General features: G+C 56.6%; 2 protein-coding genes across 3 annotated transcripts in view; both read left to right on the forward strand.

Annotated features, from left to right (window-relative positions):
* The window catches only part of LOC113202613 (neural cell adhesion molecule 2-like), a 299,769-nt gene that overhangs the window by 177,253 nt on the left and 105,282 nt on the right, over window positions 1-17,234 (forward strand). The window lies entirely within an intron of this gene.
* LOC113202616 (uncharacterized) lies at window positions 15,322-16,976 on the forward strand. The gene is made up of 3 exons (XM_026416926.2): window positions 15,322-15,440; window positions 15,730-15,907; window positions 16,592-16,976. Exons 1-3 carry the CDS (start codon window positions 15,346-15,348, stop codon window positions 16,847-16,849), a joined length of 531 nt encoding a protein of 176 aa, XP_026272711.2. The 5' UTR covers window positions 15,322-15,345; the 3' UTR covers window positions 16,850-16,976.

Consider the following 17,234-nt stretch of genomic DNA (forward strand, 5'->3'; position numbering starts at 1 on the left):
AAAAAATCAGAAAAACGTAAAATAAAAAACCAACTGAAACAATGGCAAACTTTAACCCACTTCGCTCAGCTACCCCGTGCACATTGACTACGCACGGGCCCCTAGTATACCACTAAGGCCGCTGACTATTCTCCGATCGGAGCCGAGAGTCACAGTATATGACGCATTTCCGACAAGGCAAGTGCAAGTGCATGATCACGAAAAACGTTTTTTTAATGGAGGTGCAACAACCCGCGCTGTTTAAATGATGCGCTCCCCTGACACAACACATAACGTGACACCTTGTGACACAATTTTTTTTTTTTTTTCCCCGTGGAGGTACCATGCATACTCCTGCCCTGCGCTACTTAACGATTTTGCAAAATAGAAGGATGTTGCTGCTTCCGGTATTCGCGGTGAACACCGTAGTTAGCAGTAAACACCGTAGTTATTTTTTACGGTTCATAAAATCATCCGCCTCTAATGCCGGCGGCCCCAACCGTGTTGTACATGTCGCTGCAAAGTGCCCCCGTTGTAGACAAGAGCCCCCTCGCCTCGCACCGCCACGCTCCGCCCTTTTTTTTCTATTTTGCTCTCTCTATCCATCTCTCTTTTCCCCCTCCCTCGCTGCCCTTGAACCGTGGCGCCCCCGGCACCCCCTTCCCTCCTCAGCCCCCCGGGGGTCTCCGCCGGGGGCTGGTCCCACTAACGACATACTGTCTCACCTCGCCTCCCCCTACCCCCACTACCCCCTCCCGCGGGGCCACACCCCCCTCCCCTCCGCTGTCGGTGCTTTCGTTTGATACGTGATAGGAATCATCCGCCGAGGTCCCGGGGCGGGAGAGAGAGAGAGAGGGAGAGAGAGAGACGGCAGCCGAACCTTCTCTCCTCGCAGACGGCCGATTTTCGCTCAGCTGTGTGTTATGTGTCAGAAACTGCGAACAGCCCATCTCCGAGTGGGTCCTGAGCAGCATGCAGTCGGAATTCCAACGCGGACTGGGTGAGGAGTGGTAGTAGGGCGAGGTAGGGGACTGGTATAGGCGGGAAGGGGCAGGACACGGAAGGCGATGGGGTAGGGAGGGGGGACGAGCCGCACTAGACACACCGCGTCAGTTATGAGGTGCGGGCGACACACTGGGGCGGAGGACGGACTCGTGAGATTTTCGCGCTCACCCTTCGTCGTCTCTCTCTCTCTCCTCTTCTCTCTCTCTCTCTCTCTCTCTCTCTCTCTCTCTCTCTCTCTCTGTCTCTTTCCGTCCATCTCAGCGCCGCTCACACTAGCGCACGCAGTGCTTCTGTTCTGCCCCCGATAGTGCCACGCCAAATCCCTTCATCGCCTCCCTTCCCCCCTCATCCCCGCTGCTCCTCCCATCCCTTTTCCAATTTCCTCGGGAGAAGTTTGCTCCCCCCCCCTCCCCCCGCGACCTCCGCGCTGGACGCCGCTGTAATGATTGCCTGTTGAGTTATTTCATCTTCGCCCCATCAGGCCGTTATAGTTTGACAGCGCCAGGGGATGGGCCGGACAGCGGATGGGGATGGGCAGTGTGAGGGCCGGAGAGGAGAGGGTGGCGGAGGTCAGGAGGAGGGAGGGGGGGGACTGGACAGAGGTTTCGCACGTGACGCCCAGGCGCCGTGATACGGATCGAGCTATTGAGCTAGCGATTACTGTGTGTGGATGCGCACACACACACATCAGTTTCTTTTACATTACTTTGTCCTAAATTGTTTTAGCTACTCTGAAAACTCAACAGTACAGTGTATGCTGAAAAATCAGCAATCAATGATGATTGCTGATATATGTATCAGCAATCATCCATGATCTTGTTTAGGTTTCTGACTAATATTTTCTTCACCACCGAAATGGTCCGCATTTTGAAAATGTCGGTGATGTAAGCCAAGTCGTGGTAGCAATCAATTTGAACCGCATCGCATAGTAGCTCGTTTGAAAGCATTTTTCACAAGGAATCTGGAAATGCTATCTACTTTCCGATGATATTCGTCTGAAAGGAAATATTAGCCAAAAACCTAAACATGATCATTGATGATTTCTGATATATCAGCAATCATTCCATGTACACTGTTATATTAGCAATCATCAATGATTGCTGATTTTGCAGCATACAATGTACACTGTTGAGTTTTCAGAGTAGCGACTGGAAAAAACACGCAATAAGGGAATATCCATAAAGTTAACCCGTCATTTGCTGTTGCGACATTGTCAAGTTCAGCCTTTGCGATAGGTCTCATAGCGCCTGGTGGGTAGGCAAGACCTTGTCTTCGGTGCATGCGTGTACTGCGGGCTGGCCTACCCCGAGTCCAGCAGGCGCCGAGCTCCCCACGAATTGAAGAGAAGCGGACACGTTCTTTCTTGATGATGATACCGAAGGCCAGGCCGCATGGTTGGGTTACTGTGCAACCTATACTAAAGCCAAAACTCCCTTATTTTTCCCTTTTTTCCCTCCTCGTGTCGGCAGATGAAATGGACTGGCCGTGAGCAGCGAGTGCGCCGAGACCTTTGCCTCTGCTGCCCCGTGTCGCTCCATCTCCCGCAGCCCCCTGTGTGGCGCTGTGCGGTCTGTGTGGGGTGGTGGAAGGCGGACTGGAGGGAGGAAGCAGGACATTCATCCCATTTAATCCCCCCTCCAAGTCCCCCTTGCTCCAGCCCGGCCAAGGCTCGCCGCCCTCCTCTCACCTGACCATAATATCATCAAGAGGAGCTAATCGTTTTTAAAATCCTTCTCCTCTTGCCCTCCGCATCCTTTTTGGTTTCTACCTCTCCCCCGGGTCCTCCCTCTTTCTCAGATGAGCGCCGTTTGGGGGGGGGGGGGCGAAGCGGAGGAAGTGGGTGGGAAGGGAAGGGGATCGCCTTGAGGGCATCACAGGGGGAATGTGAAAGCATTACATAAATCGCGACATTAGAGAGCCAGGGCCGGATAGGTGGGTCGGCGGGGAGGACCCAGGCCATCGGCAGGACCGTCGGCTCGCCGGGCCCTGCCACGCCCCGCCACCCGCCACGCTTTGGCTGCCCCCGCACATATCCCATCCAGCTCGTGCCAATCCAACTGCTGGCGATAATTGACGGGAGGGGAGAGAGGAAGAGAAGAGCGAGAGGGGGGGGGGGAGAAAGAGGGAGCGAGCGAGCGAGCACGGGGGGAGAGGGGGAGCGTCGGTCAGTAGTCGCTGTCGATCAAAGGGCCGTGATGGTGATGGGATATGTGTGTGCCGCTCAGTTCACCCCCCACCCCCCAACTCGCGCTGCTTCGCGGTCCGTCGCGGAAGCCCTGCCGGCCTGCCCTCCGGCAAGGGTAACTGCTGTATTACACGGCCAAAGCCCATTCGCTCAAAAGCGCTGCAAAAAGAAGATCAATGGATATTTATGAAATGACGGTTCTTTTACATGAAAGTTGGATCGGGAGGCTTCCGAGTGGGCTGAAAATTATCTGTCAAATGGAGGCAAAGTTCAAAACGTCTCCGCCCTCTTTGTCTGCACTGTGACCCTAATCCGACACGTGTTTCGTTTTGGTGCATACGGTCTCATTACAAAACGCTTCGTTCGGCTCAAGGCAGGAGGCGTGGGCTGGCATGCCTTTACATGCATGTAAAAAGATGGTAAGGTAGAGTGCATTATAGCATGAGAGCGCATTATGCCAATAAAGAGTGTATGACACGAACTGTTTTCTACAAGAGTGTATCTCGTAATGTAACACACGCCACATTTGCTTTATTTTCAGCTTTTCCCGTTTTGGCATCCATCAGACGGCTTGTTGTTTCCGCCCGTCTGTCATACTCTGCATCTGATCGTGACAGCCAACTTACGGTTGAAGGAATCGGATATTCTTAATTTTCGTGTAGAGACAAATTCAGCGATTACGTTTAAACATGCAGAGGCCCTGAGTAAATCGACCATCGAGAATAATTTTCCTTCTTTTTTTCCCCTCTCTTATATCCTTTTACCCTGGCTCCGTCCCCAGCCGTGCGGAGGAGAGAGAGAGAGAGAGAGAGGCGTGAAAGGAGCGGGGTGCGACGGCTCTCCCTGGACGGGATCGTTTCGGGTTGCAACGACGTCATAACGCGCAGAAATCGGCACCTCCAGCAGCGGCAGCACGATGCGGCTTCACGCCGCCGAGAGAGCGTCCGCCGCGCGGACGGGGAGGTTAGGAAAGGGGGTACCCCTGGGGTCGGGGAGGGGGAGGAGGAGGGGTGTGATCGTTGGCGGGGGATTGGGTAGGGCCGAGCAAAGGGCCTATTCGGCGGGGCGTTCCGCGCGGCGTTTGCAGCCCGATATACAGGGTGTCACACTATTACGACCCCGGCCCGCGCGCCCGCGCTGCCCGCTTTAGGAGCTTTCCCCGCGAGCCGCAGCGCGGGCTCTCCCCGCGCCCCTTCCACCACATTCTTACCTTCACCCCGTCAGCGGCGCGATGACCCCGTGACGAAATTTTCTCGGCTTACTGCCGCAGAGGAAAGGGGGGACGGGTCTTGTTTGTGGCCAGTACCTCGGTGCGGCCGGAGTGTGTCCGCTCTCCCTCACCCCGAGCCCTGTGCCTTGGCCGATTCGCCCCACCAAAACTTATTGTACTTTTACAGGGTGGCCGCACACATTCTTCGCAGTGTCAATTTTCCTGACTTTCTTTTCAGGGCACTTTTTTCGTACTTGAAAATAGTTGCTTGTATGCACAACACAATGCATACGGGTTTAGTGAGTGCAAGGGGGGCGATTTCGTAGCGGCGCCCGGGAGCGCCCACTCACCAGACGATAATAGCAGGTAGATTAAGACTATTCTGCCCTCACCAAGTCTGCAATAAGTGAGTTGCAACTCTGAAAACATTTATGGGTCATCGCAAGCGGATCGCGAACAGCGACAGACAATAAACGAGGACCGGACTGACCCCATTGCAATTAAGAGGATTTACTTCGTACTTTAATTTCACTGTTATGTATTTTCCATCCGATTGGAAGAAAAAGTATTGTGTCTTGATGGGGCAGCTGTCTGTCGGGGGAGCAGGCTCTTAGACTTGCAGCGCAGGCCGCGTCCTGTGTCGTCGCTTTTCTTTCTTTTTTTCCCCCTTCTCTCCTGCTGCAATAAGTTTTTTTTTCCTCTCCCTTTGACTCCGTTTAGTGTCCGCGGCAGGTGACTGGCTATTGTCGTACTCAAACAAGCGCTCGTCTGATTGGCGGACGTGACTTGCCCCCTCCCCCCCTCCCCTTCCTCCCCCTTCCCCTTCCCGGTAGCTCAAAGCAAGGGGCGTAGCGTAGAACAGCGGCATACGGCGAAGGCGCGCTCGCCCCTCGGACAACTTAATCAGATATGCTTTTCCACCTCTTCTCGCCATGCCGGCCGCCACCTGACTCTCTCTCTCTCTCTCTCTCTTGCGCGGCTACAGCTCCGCGTTCTTCACATTTCTGTGCAAATGTTGGAGGGGGAGAAGAAAAAACGCTTTTCTGAATCACGCGCGCTTTTCCCCGCCATAATGCACCTTCTTTTGTCGGGTGAGCGTCGCGGTCGGTCCGACCTGCCCCTTAACCCTCTGCGAATGAGGAAGGGGGACGGGGGAGAAAGAGGGGAAAAAAGCGAAAAAGGGGAATTATTTATTCTGTTGCGAATTTCAGTGGCCGGAGCGAGTGTGTATGCCTGACCGCAGCAGGGCGCGGGCCGACTGTCCACCCGTTGTCTGTTTTATACATTCCCCTCTTTTATTCCATTTTCTCCCTCTTTGTCAGTTTTTGGCTCTCCCTTATACTCGGTCGTCTCTCTCCCGGTGGGGGTATGGGGTGGGGGGGGGGTGTTACTTCCTGCTCCGCCCGTTTCCTGTTTTCCTTGCCGCTTTTGTCCCCATTTGCACGCTCTATCTCTGTCTCGCGCGTCCTTTATTTTCTCCATATACTCTTTTCTCTATCTCACGCACTCCGCTGTCTCTCTCTCCCGCTCTCTTTAACTCTTTCCTCAACGTTTATGGAGACGTACAGCTGTCCATGCCGTCCAACTCGATGCGGTAATTGAGGAAAACGACTCAAGCACATGTTATAGTCGCATGCAAAGGGTTTGCACTTCTTTTAATCAAAAGTTCCGCCTGCCCGGACGTACTCTAGTTTTGCGGGGTTGCATACTACTCGCTTGACTCGCAGAGGCCACGGCGCCTCGTGGGTCGTCTGGAAGTACGACCGTTTCCCTCAGACTGACGCGGTAAATTTCTTCAGCTCGGCGCGCCTGCGATATTAGGGATAGGCCAACCCGCAGTACACGCAAGCGCTGAAGACAAGGTTTTGCCTACCAATCAGGCGCTATGAGAGCTGGTAATGACTGGACTCGACAGTTTCGTAACGGCAGAATAACGGACGTGCCTTCTGACCACCTGGGCTAAATTTTGAGTTTCCCTTCACGATGTGGAGGGATATGTCTCCACCAAGCCCTCCAACAATGTTGTATGTTTTCAGTCCGTGTTTGGCACGCAGCAGGTCTGGGCTTTTATCCATCCAGGAAACCTCAGCCCGACGGCGGCATCGACGCTGCGATGATACCATGTCGGGTGCATTGGATGGAAGGAAAGGGAATGCTGAAGGGCCTGCTCCGCCGAAATCTACACCCGCTGCGAAACTAGCTGACAATAACGTGGGAGCTCTGGTGGCAGTGGGGCGGGTGGACCCTTGTCTGCCAGTTGTCTCAGTTTGGCAGCCGGAGAGTTTTAGTATAACACGCGGGGGTGCATTCGGTTATTGGATGGGCTGGACATTGTGGGCACCCGGCAGAGCAGGAGGCGTGGACCGCGATACAATTCCACTGGCACGTATTCTGTACTCCTCACAATCTATTTAATCGATACACTGTTATCTGGTTGGCGTTTTTCTTCTTTAGAACGTCAAATGTTGGCGTTTTTAAACGCCCAATATTGGTATAGTTTGGAACGCCAATTTTTGTGGCTTAAGACCAACCAGTTAATAGTGTAGTGCTGCTTAGGAGAGTTATAGACCCCCCCCCCCCGGTCGCGTGTGTCGGGCTGACCGATCAACATTGTGAATAGCATTCACTAGCATTTGGTTTGCGCATTTTGTTTATTACGTTATTGTTTTTTTGAAGCCACCGAGCAACTTGTGTATGGTATTCGTGTGTCTCGAGGCCAAACCACCATCGATCTTCTTCACTCACTGCGTGCCCCCAACCCCTCCCCTCGCTCTCTCTCTCTCCCTCCTTCTTCCCCTCTCTCTCTCTCCCTCTCTCTCCATCCCTTCTCGGCCGAACAACTGCCCTGGCTGCTGTAAGTCCGCAAAGGAAGCGACCCCATTAACTAAATCTCATATTGTTTGCTAAGCCACCGAGAAAGAGAGAGTGTGCGAGCTGCTCGCCTCGCCCTGCCACACCGCCTCTGAGTGCAGTAGCAGCAGCCCCCTAGCGCGCGGCCTAGGGTCGAACCACAGGAGGAGGGAGGGGAAGGGGGAGCCGCTGCCGCTGGCCGACGGAAGAGGGGCATTTTAGGGAATAGGCTTTCCTGTGTAATGGGGGGACGCTGTGCTCTGCTCCGCTGTGCTCCGCTCCGAGCAGCGCCGCGCGGAGCTGGTGGGCAGCGCGCCAGCCGGTAACGGAGACGGGGGAAGGGGCGGAGCAGAGGACAAGGAGGAGGAGGGGGTACAGAGCAACCCGCACGACATCTTAATCTCGCACACCCCTAATTTCTGCTTAGCGTCACATCGCCTGCTGCCCCCTCCCCCCGCCCCACCCCCGTGTTCTCTCTCTCTCTCCCAGGCGGCGGTGGTGGAGTACTGTTCTACCACCACCACCGCCTCCTCCCCCTCCTCCGGTGCAGAGCGTGTCGTTTTGAGCCGCCGCGGTGCAGCGCGCAGCTCCCTTCGCCGTCGTGCCGTTTGTCCGTGAAGCGCCCAGGGGTGGGGGTAGGGGGGGGGAGGTGAGGGGATCGCCACCTCATGCGTGAACGCTGGGCGTTATAAATCTTGACCCGGCCGGGCCCGCCCGCTGCGAGGGGCAGACGAGAGGGGCGCGGGAGGTCGAGGGGACAGATTAATTTAATTGTTTGTCGCACGACCTTCCTCCGCCTACTTGCCGTTACATCCCCATCCCCACCCCCTTACCCCTCCCGACGCGCCGCTCTGCTTCGCCCTACAGCTTACGTGGCAATCGCCCCCCCCCCTCCCCCCACCCTCTCGTCTCAGGCCTCCCTGATCAGTAAGAGACGCTGCTTCTTCTGCCCTCTTGCCAGCTCTGCCGCCTTAACCCTCCGGCCATCCTCTCCTTCCGGAGTCTTGATGGTCAGTGCGTTCGCATCTTTGGCACCATGGAGGTGAAACGCTTTAAAAACCGCTACTGTCACTTGACTATTATAGTTTTTATTCTTCACTCATGTCCCTCATATCCCTGTTTATTTGTACTTTCCTGCAAATATTTTTCCACTCCTCCCCCTCTCTCTCTCTCTCTCTCCCACCCTCTCTACCTCCCTCCCTCATTCTCTCTATTCCCCCCATCTCTTTCTCCCCCCCCCCCTCTCGCCCTTCCTCGTTCTCTCCGTCTTTGTGTCTCTCTCTTCCATTTGACTTCGCATCCCCCTCCCCTTTTTCGCGTTTTGGGCCACCGCAGCCGGCCGTGCCACGGACCCACGTCCCGAAGTGGACAAATCGTTATTTGAGTGTGCTGATTCTAAAGCAGTTCCAAGGGGATTGGCCAAATCTCTCCGAGCATGGAAGGGGAAGTGTCGCTTCCAGTGTAGTCGGTCAAACTATCGTCATGTACGCTTTGGCCTGGATTTCTTTTCTCTATCTCTCTCACTTTCCCGCTCGCTTTGCCGGCTGCGGTGAGGTGGGGAGGAGGGGCGGGGAGAGGCAACAGACGTGCAACTTGTGTTCGCCTGACATCTGACGTTCGACGCTCCGAGTTTCTTTCAGAAAGTCTGGAGGCCAAGCGGACAAGCAGCGCTGCCGGCGCGAGAGCCGGGCGGAGCAGGGCGGAGCAGGGCGGACAGGCCGCAGCCGACCGGCAGCCAAATGGCAGCAAAACAGCAGAGGTCAATCGGCAAATAACACAAGGCTGGCCGATCTCCTGACAGAAAAGCAGAGCAAAATGAGAGGGGAAACAGAAAGGAAAACAGGAAAACACACCCTCACTCCACACACACATACAGAGGCTGCCTGGTATACCTATAGGTAGGCAACCTGACTTTAAAAACTCCTGAAAATATTCAACCCACAGTACATTGCCCCCTCCAGCACAGCTAAACTTAAAGCGCTTCCGGCATTTTTATAGGCTCGGCTCATTTGGAATATTTAGAAACTGTCTATCCATAGACCAATGCTTGCCCTCGTTAATGCGAGTCGCAGGCTATTTGCGCTGATACGTGGGCAGTGCTCTACCTGGCTCAACTCTATGTCACTCTGGTGGGGAGGCTACTCAGCCTCCACCCCCTTACCTCCCTCTTGGCTGTTTATAGTTCATCCTGACTTTCCGTCTCAGGCACTCACTCGCAAGATGGCGCAACCTTTATTACCTTGCTCCGGGGGGTATAGAATTAAAACAGGAAGTTTAAAAACGGAAGAGAAAGCCTGGCAAAGACGAGAATAATAAGATGTTTTCCTGCAAGCAATGCTCTGTAACACTTATACCTCCCTCACCCTACAGAAAATGTACTTTTTCGTTACATGAACCATGATGACGTTTATCTTTGAAAGCTCCGTACCCAAGTATTTGTATTCGTATTTACTCTAAATGTAAAGGAACAATTTTGCGCAATTGTGTTCCTAAAGGGGCGATGTTTTCATGCGCACACACAGTCCGGATCTCGGCCCGGATGCAATATTGTTTCCTAAGACTAAACAAATTTTGTAAAAGTTTACACAATTTGTATGAAGTTTGGAACAAAATTGCATCCAGTCTGGAAGTGCACGAAAACGTTGTCTTTTTGAGAATAAAATTTAAAATCTATTTAGAGTGTTCGGAGCAGAATGAATGAAGACTCTTGGAAAATTTCTGATGTGTCAATGAGGCTAAGAATGTTGGTAGCAGTTCCTGAGTTCCTGAAGTACTTTCTCAGACAACGAGTAGTTATGCGGGGATGGGTGGAGCAGCGCGCGACATTTTGCGGGAATGCTGTGGCCATTACAGCAGCTTATTAAGATAATTACGGCATCGAAACTTCCCTCCCTCAACCACTTCCTTTCTGGCCAGCAGCAAAGTCATTTCCACGCGCCCAGTCCTTGAGATGACTCAGAAGGACTGTGATCCCCACCCCCTACTCTCCCTCTCACTCGCACTCTCGGTTTCACACTCGCTCTCTTGTCGCGGCTTCATTCTTTTTTATCACTTTCCCTATCTTGGAGAGTCAGCAGCTGTTCTCATTCTCTAATGTGTATCCGTAAATCATCACAACACTTTTTCATTGCTCACATTACTGCCGTTTCGGTTTCAGGTGGGTGGCGCGTGTTCCCCAGACCGTGAGAGCATGATGGTGAGTTCAAATATTTCGCAAGATGTCCTCGAGGCACCTCAGAGCTGCTTACGACCCGGGTCGACCATTTTCGTCTGCAATTATATTTTCTAAAGTGTAGCGGCGCGAGCAATGTGCCGCATGGCGTTTTCATTATCGCCAGGGCCGAGGAATGTGGGGAGGGGGGGGGGGGGTCTGTCGCCCAACCAGTTGTAAAAAAGTTCCGGCTTCCCCCCCTCCCCCTTCTCTTCGCTCCAATATCCATGCCGCCCCGGCAGCGTGGTGATGACGGTCGGAGGGAGAGAACTGCCACCGACTGCCACAGAAGCTGCATCGCGGGGGACGGATTGGTGATGTCTCTTCTGGTTCAATACATATGCCCCCCCCCCCCCCTACTCTCCTCACCCTCACCCTCTTATATTTTTATCCTCCCCACAAAACAAAATCCTCTTTTGTCAAAAGGGGAATTGGAAAAGAAGTTTTTCGTGCACACAACGTTCATTCTGGTGCACTGCCTCCGAGGTGAGTCGACGCGGCGCTGGCGTGGCGCACCGTACACCATAGTTGTGTCTGCGATGAGGAGGAAGGCAGAGGGCACGTTTCAGGCGGGAGGAGGAAGGGGGGAGTGAAATGAAAGGGGTGAAAGATTTGGGGCGAGGAAGTGTGGGTCTGGAGGAAGGTAAGACCACCACCCGTCTATTTGAAGAGGGAGAGAGATAGTGGGAGTAAGAGTAAGCTTCAAGGGGGTTGGGGGCGGGGCGTGGGTTGTGGCTCAAGGCTTCGGGATGCTTTCGCCTTGATTGATAAGTATGCTCCGTCGGATCCTTTTGGCCACGAGTCTCTGAGCAGGGCACCTACAGCAGCATCCCCTCCTTCCCCGCTTGCCCGCTACCCACCCCCTCCCCCCTTCCCAGACGCACACACACTCATACAGCCGGTGTTGTCTCCTTCGCCCCCCCTTTTCCCTCTTTGCGGGGTCACACTCCTCCCCTCTGCCGGATATTAGCCTACCGAGGCAAAGAAATTTTTACGCCGTCTTCGTCGTGCTCCCGCTGCTGCCCTCTTGCGTGGCTCGCTTCCGATGATCGCCTTCCTTCTATCCTGGCAGGAATAATAGCTGCGCCATATTTTCTCTGTTCCGACATTCCCCGCCCCCTACTCTTCTCTCCCTCTCTCCCTTTCCTTCTCTCTGTTCTGTTCACTTGTCTTCCCTTCTCGGTGATCCTGCTCGACCTGAATACGCGTAGTCTCGGCTCGACCTCGATGATCGGGGCTATGAGGTCACCGTGGAGGCAGCCAACCTATCAATATTGCAAACTGTATAAGTGGCCAATGCTGGCCATAACTGACTAGACTGACGCCTGAACACGTCTTGCCAGTCTCGCGAAACATGCCTTTGCTTCTCTGGCATCTCACGAAACACTTGTTACACGTTGCCACCTGCTGCGACGGCTGTTGAGCTATGCCCGCATTTACGTCAACCGAGACGAATTAATTGGCAAAATCGATATTAATAGATCTTCGGTCAACGAATCCCTGCAAAACCTGGGCTGCGAACCTCGATCCATTTCATAACATAGTACATAACGTAGTAACTTACAGTTCCGATTGTGTCAGATAAATTTTGATGTTAAAACCTGCCTTTTAGTCTGCTCTTTAGTTTTGAATGAGTCGTTGAGGACGATGGTGATGATGATGGCACATAACAATAAGGAATCCTCTTACGCATGATCAATATAATCGCGCCGCAGTGTTTACCAGGAAAGTTATCGAGTATACGGTATGGAGCAGCTCTGTGGCCCCACGCCGGCGCCCTCCCCCCTCCTTACCTTGGAGAAACTTTAGCCTCCCTCTGTAACACGTATCTAAATGCCCCGAGTCGTTAACAACAAGCTACCCGGGCCGGCGGCCGGGCTGCTGGGCCGGAGCTCGCCAGAGGGAAGGGGTAGGGGAGGGCGGCCAGCAAGGGGATCCGAACTCGTCCGCACCCCTCTTTCTCCCTCGCCCTCCATTCTCCCTCTCCCCCCCTCTCTCTCTCCCTTTCCGTTTATGGGTTCCTCTATTACAAGTCGCTCTGCGCCCTGGTCAAGATACTATGCAGGTGGCTTTACTATTAGTGGGGCAAACTTCGTGTGGGCGGGATAACCGGCCTCGGCCCAGCCCCAGCCCGGTGCTTGGAACAGGCAAGAAAGGTCTGTTGCGTTTGCGGCCATGGCTGAATTCCCCCGTGTCCTATACCGTCGTAGTGGGTGTAACGCTAATGCTTTCTCTCTCACACACACGCACACATACACAGCACACACAAACACACGCACAACTTCCAAACGGGAGTCGCAGAAATGTCCAAAGTCAGAATAACGCGCAGGCGCCAGGCGTGCGGGGGATGGGGGAAGAACGGGGCCACTTTTCTGTATGGCCGAGCTATCTAGTGAATGCAAAAGTAACGGCAGCAATAACAACACTCGAGCACCAATTCCTTTTCCCCTCATCAGCGGCGTATGCATTTCGTCGCGCCACTCTCGCCAATTAGGTGGCGCATGTGCGTGGCGCCATTGAGTTTGCAGCTTGAATTTCATTATGCGGAGTACAGTAGCGAGTTTGAAAGGGGCCCGCGCCGCCGTGGTGGCGGGCAGCCGGCCCGGCCCGCGCATGTAACCTCTAATAAACCAAACTCGATTCAATTCGCTCTGCCGCTGCGGCTCTCTGTCTGTCTCTCTTTCCCTTCATCTCTCTCTCTCGCCCTCTCAAGCTGCTGTCTTCTCTTCTGCCATAGCTGGCCTGGCCGCTTCCTCTCGCACAGCAGCAGAGTTCTGTCATGCAGCTTGCGGGACATCCGCTTCCCCTCTGTCGCGTCCTCCCTAACTAACGGCCCGCTGGTAACAATATTCCACAGGCCCGCGTCATGGCAACAATAGGCTGCGTATAACTCGTTTCCGCGCCGCACCCCTAGGGACCCTCAGGACTTACATCACCACATGGTGCGCCCAAGCCGGCCGCCCCCGCCGCGCCGCCCCCGGCCCACCCCTTAGACCCCCTCAGGTGCGGCCGCTGTGAGGGACCGCGTCGGCCGGTCGCGGTCACCCTCCTCTCCGCGCTGACCCGCATCTCGCATGGTTCAGGCGACGCCCGCCGCCCCGTAGCGCCGCCATGGCCTCGTCTGACGGCGACGGCGAGAACTCCTCCGAGGACGCCGTCGAGGACAGGCACCTGCGACTGACCAGAGTGCTGTCCTCAGACGAGGACGACGACGACGACGAGGCGCAGAACAGCCGGCTGGTGAGGACGCCGCCGTCTCTGGCGCGTGGCCCAGGCCCGGGCTCCGGTCGCTTCGTCCTCGCGCTCTCCGGCTTCAGGGGGTTCAGCATGCCCTCCGGGGGCAGGGTCGGACGGTCCGCACCGCGTCCCTGGAGGCTCACGTCGGTGATTGCGACGACGAGGGCGGTAAGTGAACCCGGTCACCGGGGAGCTCCGTGGGGCTTCCTCAGCGGCACTGGACGTGGCCCCTCTCTTGACCCAGGGGCGCTCGCAGGCTGGCCGTTCGCACGGTGGCGTTGGAAGCGCCAGGCACTCCTTAGGCCGCGCCCGATCCAGGTCGCCGGTCCTCGCCCACCTGACGAACTACCGGAGCTGCGGCCACCTGGCGCGCCCGCTCACCCTGCCCGCGTTCCCCAGATGGTAGACAAGACCAAGACTTGCTTTGCCTTCTCCTCACACAAACGAGTTTGTTAAAGGCTCTGTCTTGTGGCTTCGCCCGCCGCAGGCACAACCCGCTCGTCATCTCGACGGCTTCCAGTCAGCCGCTGGCCTCGCTCGGCAGGGATGGCTTCCAGCGCAGCGCCCGCGGTGGCCCCGCCGCCGACGAGGACGACGGGATGGAGGACGAGGCGCTCCCGGACGAGGACTATGAGGGCGAGGAGGAAGACGAAGACGAAGAGAACACGCGGTACAGACTGACCTCCAGCGACGAGTCCGTGGACATGGTGTTCGAGGTGGAGGACGACGCGGAGACGGACGAGACGGCCCCGGGCACGGCGCAGGAGGAAGAAGACGAGGAGGCGGGTGACGAAGATGAGCAGGTGGACGAAGAGGGCGCTGCGGCGGCAAGCGACGACGATGAGGAGGCGGTAGGGGAAGACGAGGAGGAAGAGGACGGAGAGGAAGATGAAGATGGGGATAATGAGGAGGAAGAGAACGAAAATGAAGTAGAGGAAGAGTCGACTCCGGGTGGAGCACTGGAGACGGACACTATGGAGACGGAGGAAGCGGAGGACGAAGAAGACGGGGAGGATGGTGACCAGGAAGAGGAAGAGGAGGAAGACGAGGAGAACGAAGAGGAAAACGCAACTGTAACTTCCACGGTTGCAGTCCCTCCGGAACCAACGCGCGTGTCGGACATCCCTCTGCCCAGCAGCTCGCCACCGTCCGCCGCGGGCCCGACGGCGCCTCCTGCCGAACAGCCACTCGGGCTCGTCGGCTCGCTGCTGGAGATCCTCGAGTGCCCCGTCTGCTACGAGCCGATGCGACCGCCCATCTGGCAGTGCTCCCGGGGCCATATGGTGTGCAAGGACTGTGCGCCCCGCCTCAAGCGATGCCCCACCTGCAGGTGCACAGCGCGCCGCTCCAGGAACTGCACCATGGAGAAGGTATACGGGGGTGCCGTCCCAGGTGGTGGTGCTCCGCCCGGCCGCAGCCAGCTGACCCCTCTGTGCGCAGGTGTGCGCCAAGCTGCAGTACCCGTGCCGCTTCCACGCGCGCGGCTGCGCCGTGACGCTGCCGCCGGGCGAGCTGGACCAGCACGAGCTGGCCGCGTGCGCGCACCGCGACTCGGCGTGCCGCGTGCCGCGGTGCTCCTGGCGCGGCGTGGACGCCCAGCTGCGAGCGCACGCCCGCGCAGCGCACGCCGCGCTGAGCAAGGCGGGCCGCGCGGGCGCGCCCGTCACCATGCGCGTGCCCGTGTGGGGCTCGGCCATGCGCCACTGCCGCCTGCTCGACCACGCCACGCACGTCTTCTTCGTTCACTTCCTCGTGGACGCAGGGTGGGTTGGAGCGCGAGGGGTACTTCACTCAAAAAAATGAACGTCTACCCTTAAAAGAAAATTAGAACAAAATCAGAAAAAAAATCAAGGAAAACTTGATAAAATATCAATAGAAAACACAAAACGAATTTTTATCAAAAAGATTTTTTAAAAATGGAGGCTAAACAGGGAAATCAAGAAAAAGTAGAAACATCGGTGTGCCCTTGAATAACTCGTGAAGTGCCCCTCGGGTTGGGGTTTGGGTTCCTTCGCGTTACACTTTCGCTGACACCGCCCCGGCGCCTGGCAGCACGCTGTCCGGGTGCGTGCAGCTGTTCGGGTCGGCGGCGCAGGCGCGCGACATCGAGTACCGCATGGAGCTGGACGAGCGGCCGGGGCGCGGCGGGCGCGCGCACCACCAGCTGTACCAGCACCGGGACGCGATGCAGAGGGTGGCCGACATCCAGGAGCGCATCAACTACTTCCAGGTGTGCGCGAGCGGGGGGGTCCGCGTGGTGGGAACCTCGAGCAGCCCCAAGGCGACAACGCCCGGGCGAACAGCTGTTGTCCTTCCCCTCCCTCCCGGGCCGGGCCGGGCCGGCTGGCGAGGTGCTTAACCCCGGGCCAGGGCGCTGCCGCGGCAGTTGGACGGCTTTGCACGCGGGGCTGGGTGGGGTGGCGTCGCCAAGTCCTGCCGCACGGCCCCTCCGCCTCGGCCCGGGCCAACGCGCCCCGCTCTTTGCCGGCACCGCAGCTCCTCTTCTTTTCTTCTCCCTTTTCTTCCCCCGTCGGCAGCAGCCCGTTATAGTCCAATTATGGGATCAGGGAAATCCGAACGCCGCCCTTCTTACTCCCCGCGCCCGCCCCGCGCCCGCGCTTCTTACATACTCTGCTGCGCCCCTCGCCGGCCCAATCCCATTCAGCGTCTCCCCCTTCTCTGTCTTTCATCACGCACTGCTTGGCCTCTTGGGCGGCTTCTCTTTTCCCCCTCGTGTGTCGACCCCTGTCGTACCAAAGCCTACCCGATACCGACCCTCGATAAAAGCAGACCATGCGCACACCACGCACCTTCGGCCTACCCCACAGTACGGCCGTCACCTGTCACACGGCCATAACCGTCACTCGGTCGTCACCTGACCGTTACACGGTCGTCACCTGATCTCCGTCGCCAGGCTCGCCTGCGGCACAGTGTGTCCTCGGAGAGCGGCGGCGGCGGTGGCGGTGGCGGCGGCGGCCCGGGCATCCTGGAGGCGTCGACGTGGACCTGGGCGCGCGTCCTGGGCGTGGACGAGGACCCCGAGCACGCGCTGCGGGGCGGGCGCGCGTGGCGCGTGGACCTGGGCCGGGCGCGCCGCCTAACCAGCCACTCGCGCTTCGCCAAGACGCGCGTCCGCGTCACCGTGCAGCCCGTCCTGCGCCCGGGGCAGTGAGAGCAGCGAGTATTGTAAGACTTAATGTTGTTCTGTACCCACGTTTTATTTTTTTTATACTACCGTGTATTTACCATGTGACTTTTTAAAAGGCTTTTATAAAGGGACTATTTCCCTCCTCTGCTAAGGGCGTTGACGGCGCGGCTTTGCCACTTCCTCTTTAACAGTGCAACCTGAGGTGCGCCAGCCAGGTTCCCCCGACGTCTCCCTTATTCGCATCGCGCATGACTCGCCCGCCTTTGCGCTCGCGTCTCGTTTGGCCGTTTTCTACAAGCTCAAGAAAACGACGCGAAAATAAGCTCTTGCTAACGACATGGGAGCTGCTTGCAGCTGCCCTTTTCTTTTGTGGGGAGCGCCGCGGGGATAGGCAGACCCGCGATGCAAC

Source organism: Frankliniella occidentalis, unplaced genomic scaffold (genome assembly GCF_000697945.3).
Source record: "Frankliniella occidentalis isolate FOCC.00 unplaced genomic scaffold, Focc_3.1 Scaffold39, whole genome shotgun sequence".
Taxonomy (NCBI): Eukaryota; Metazoa; Arthropoda; class Insecta; order Thysanoptera; family Thripidae; genus Frankliniella; species Frankliniella occidentalis.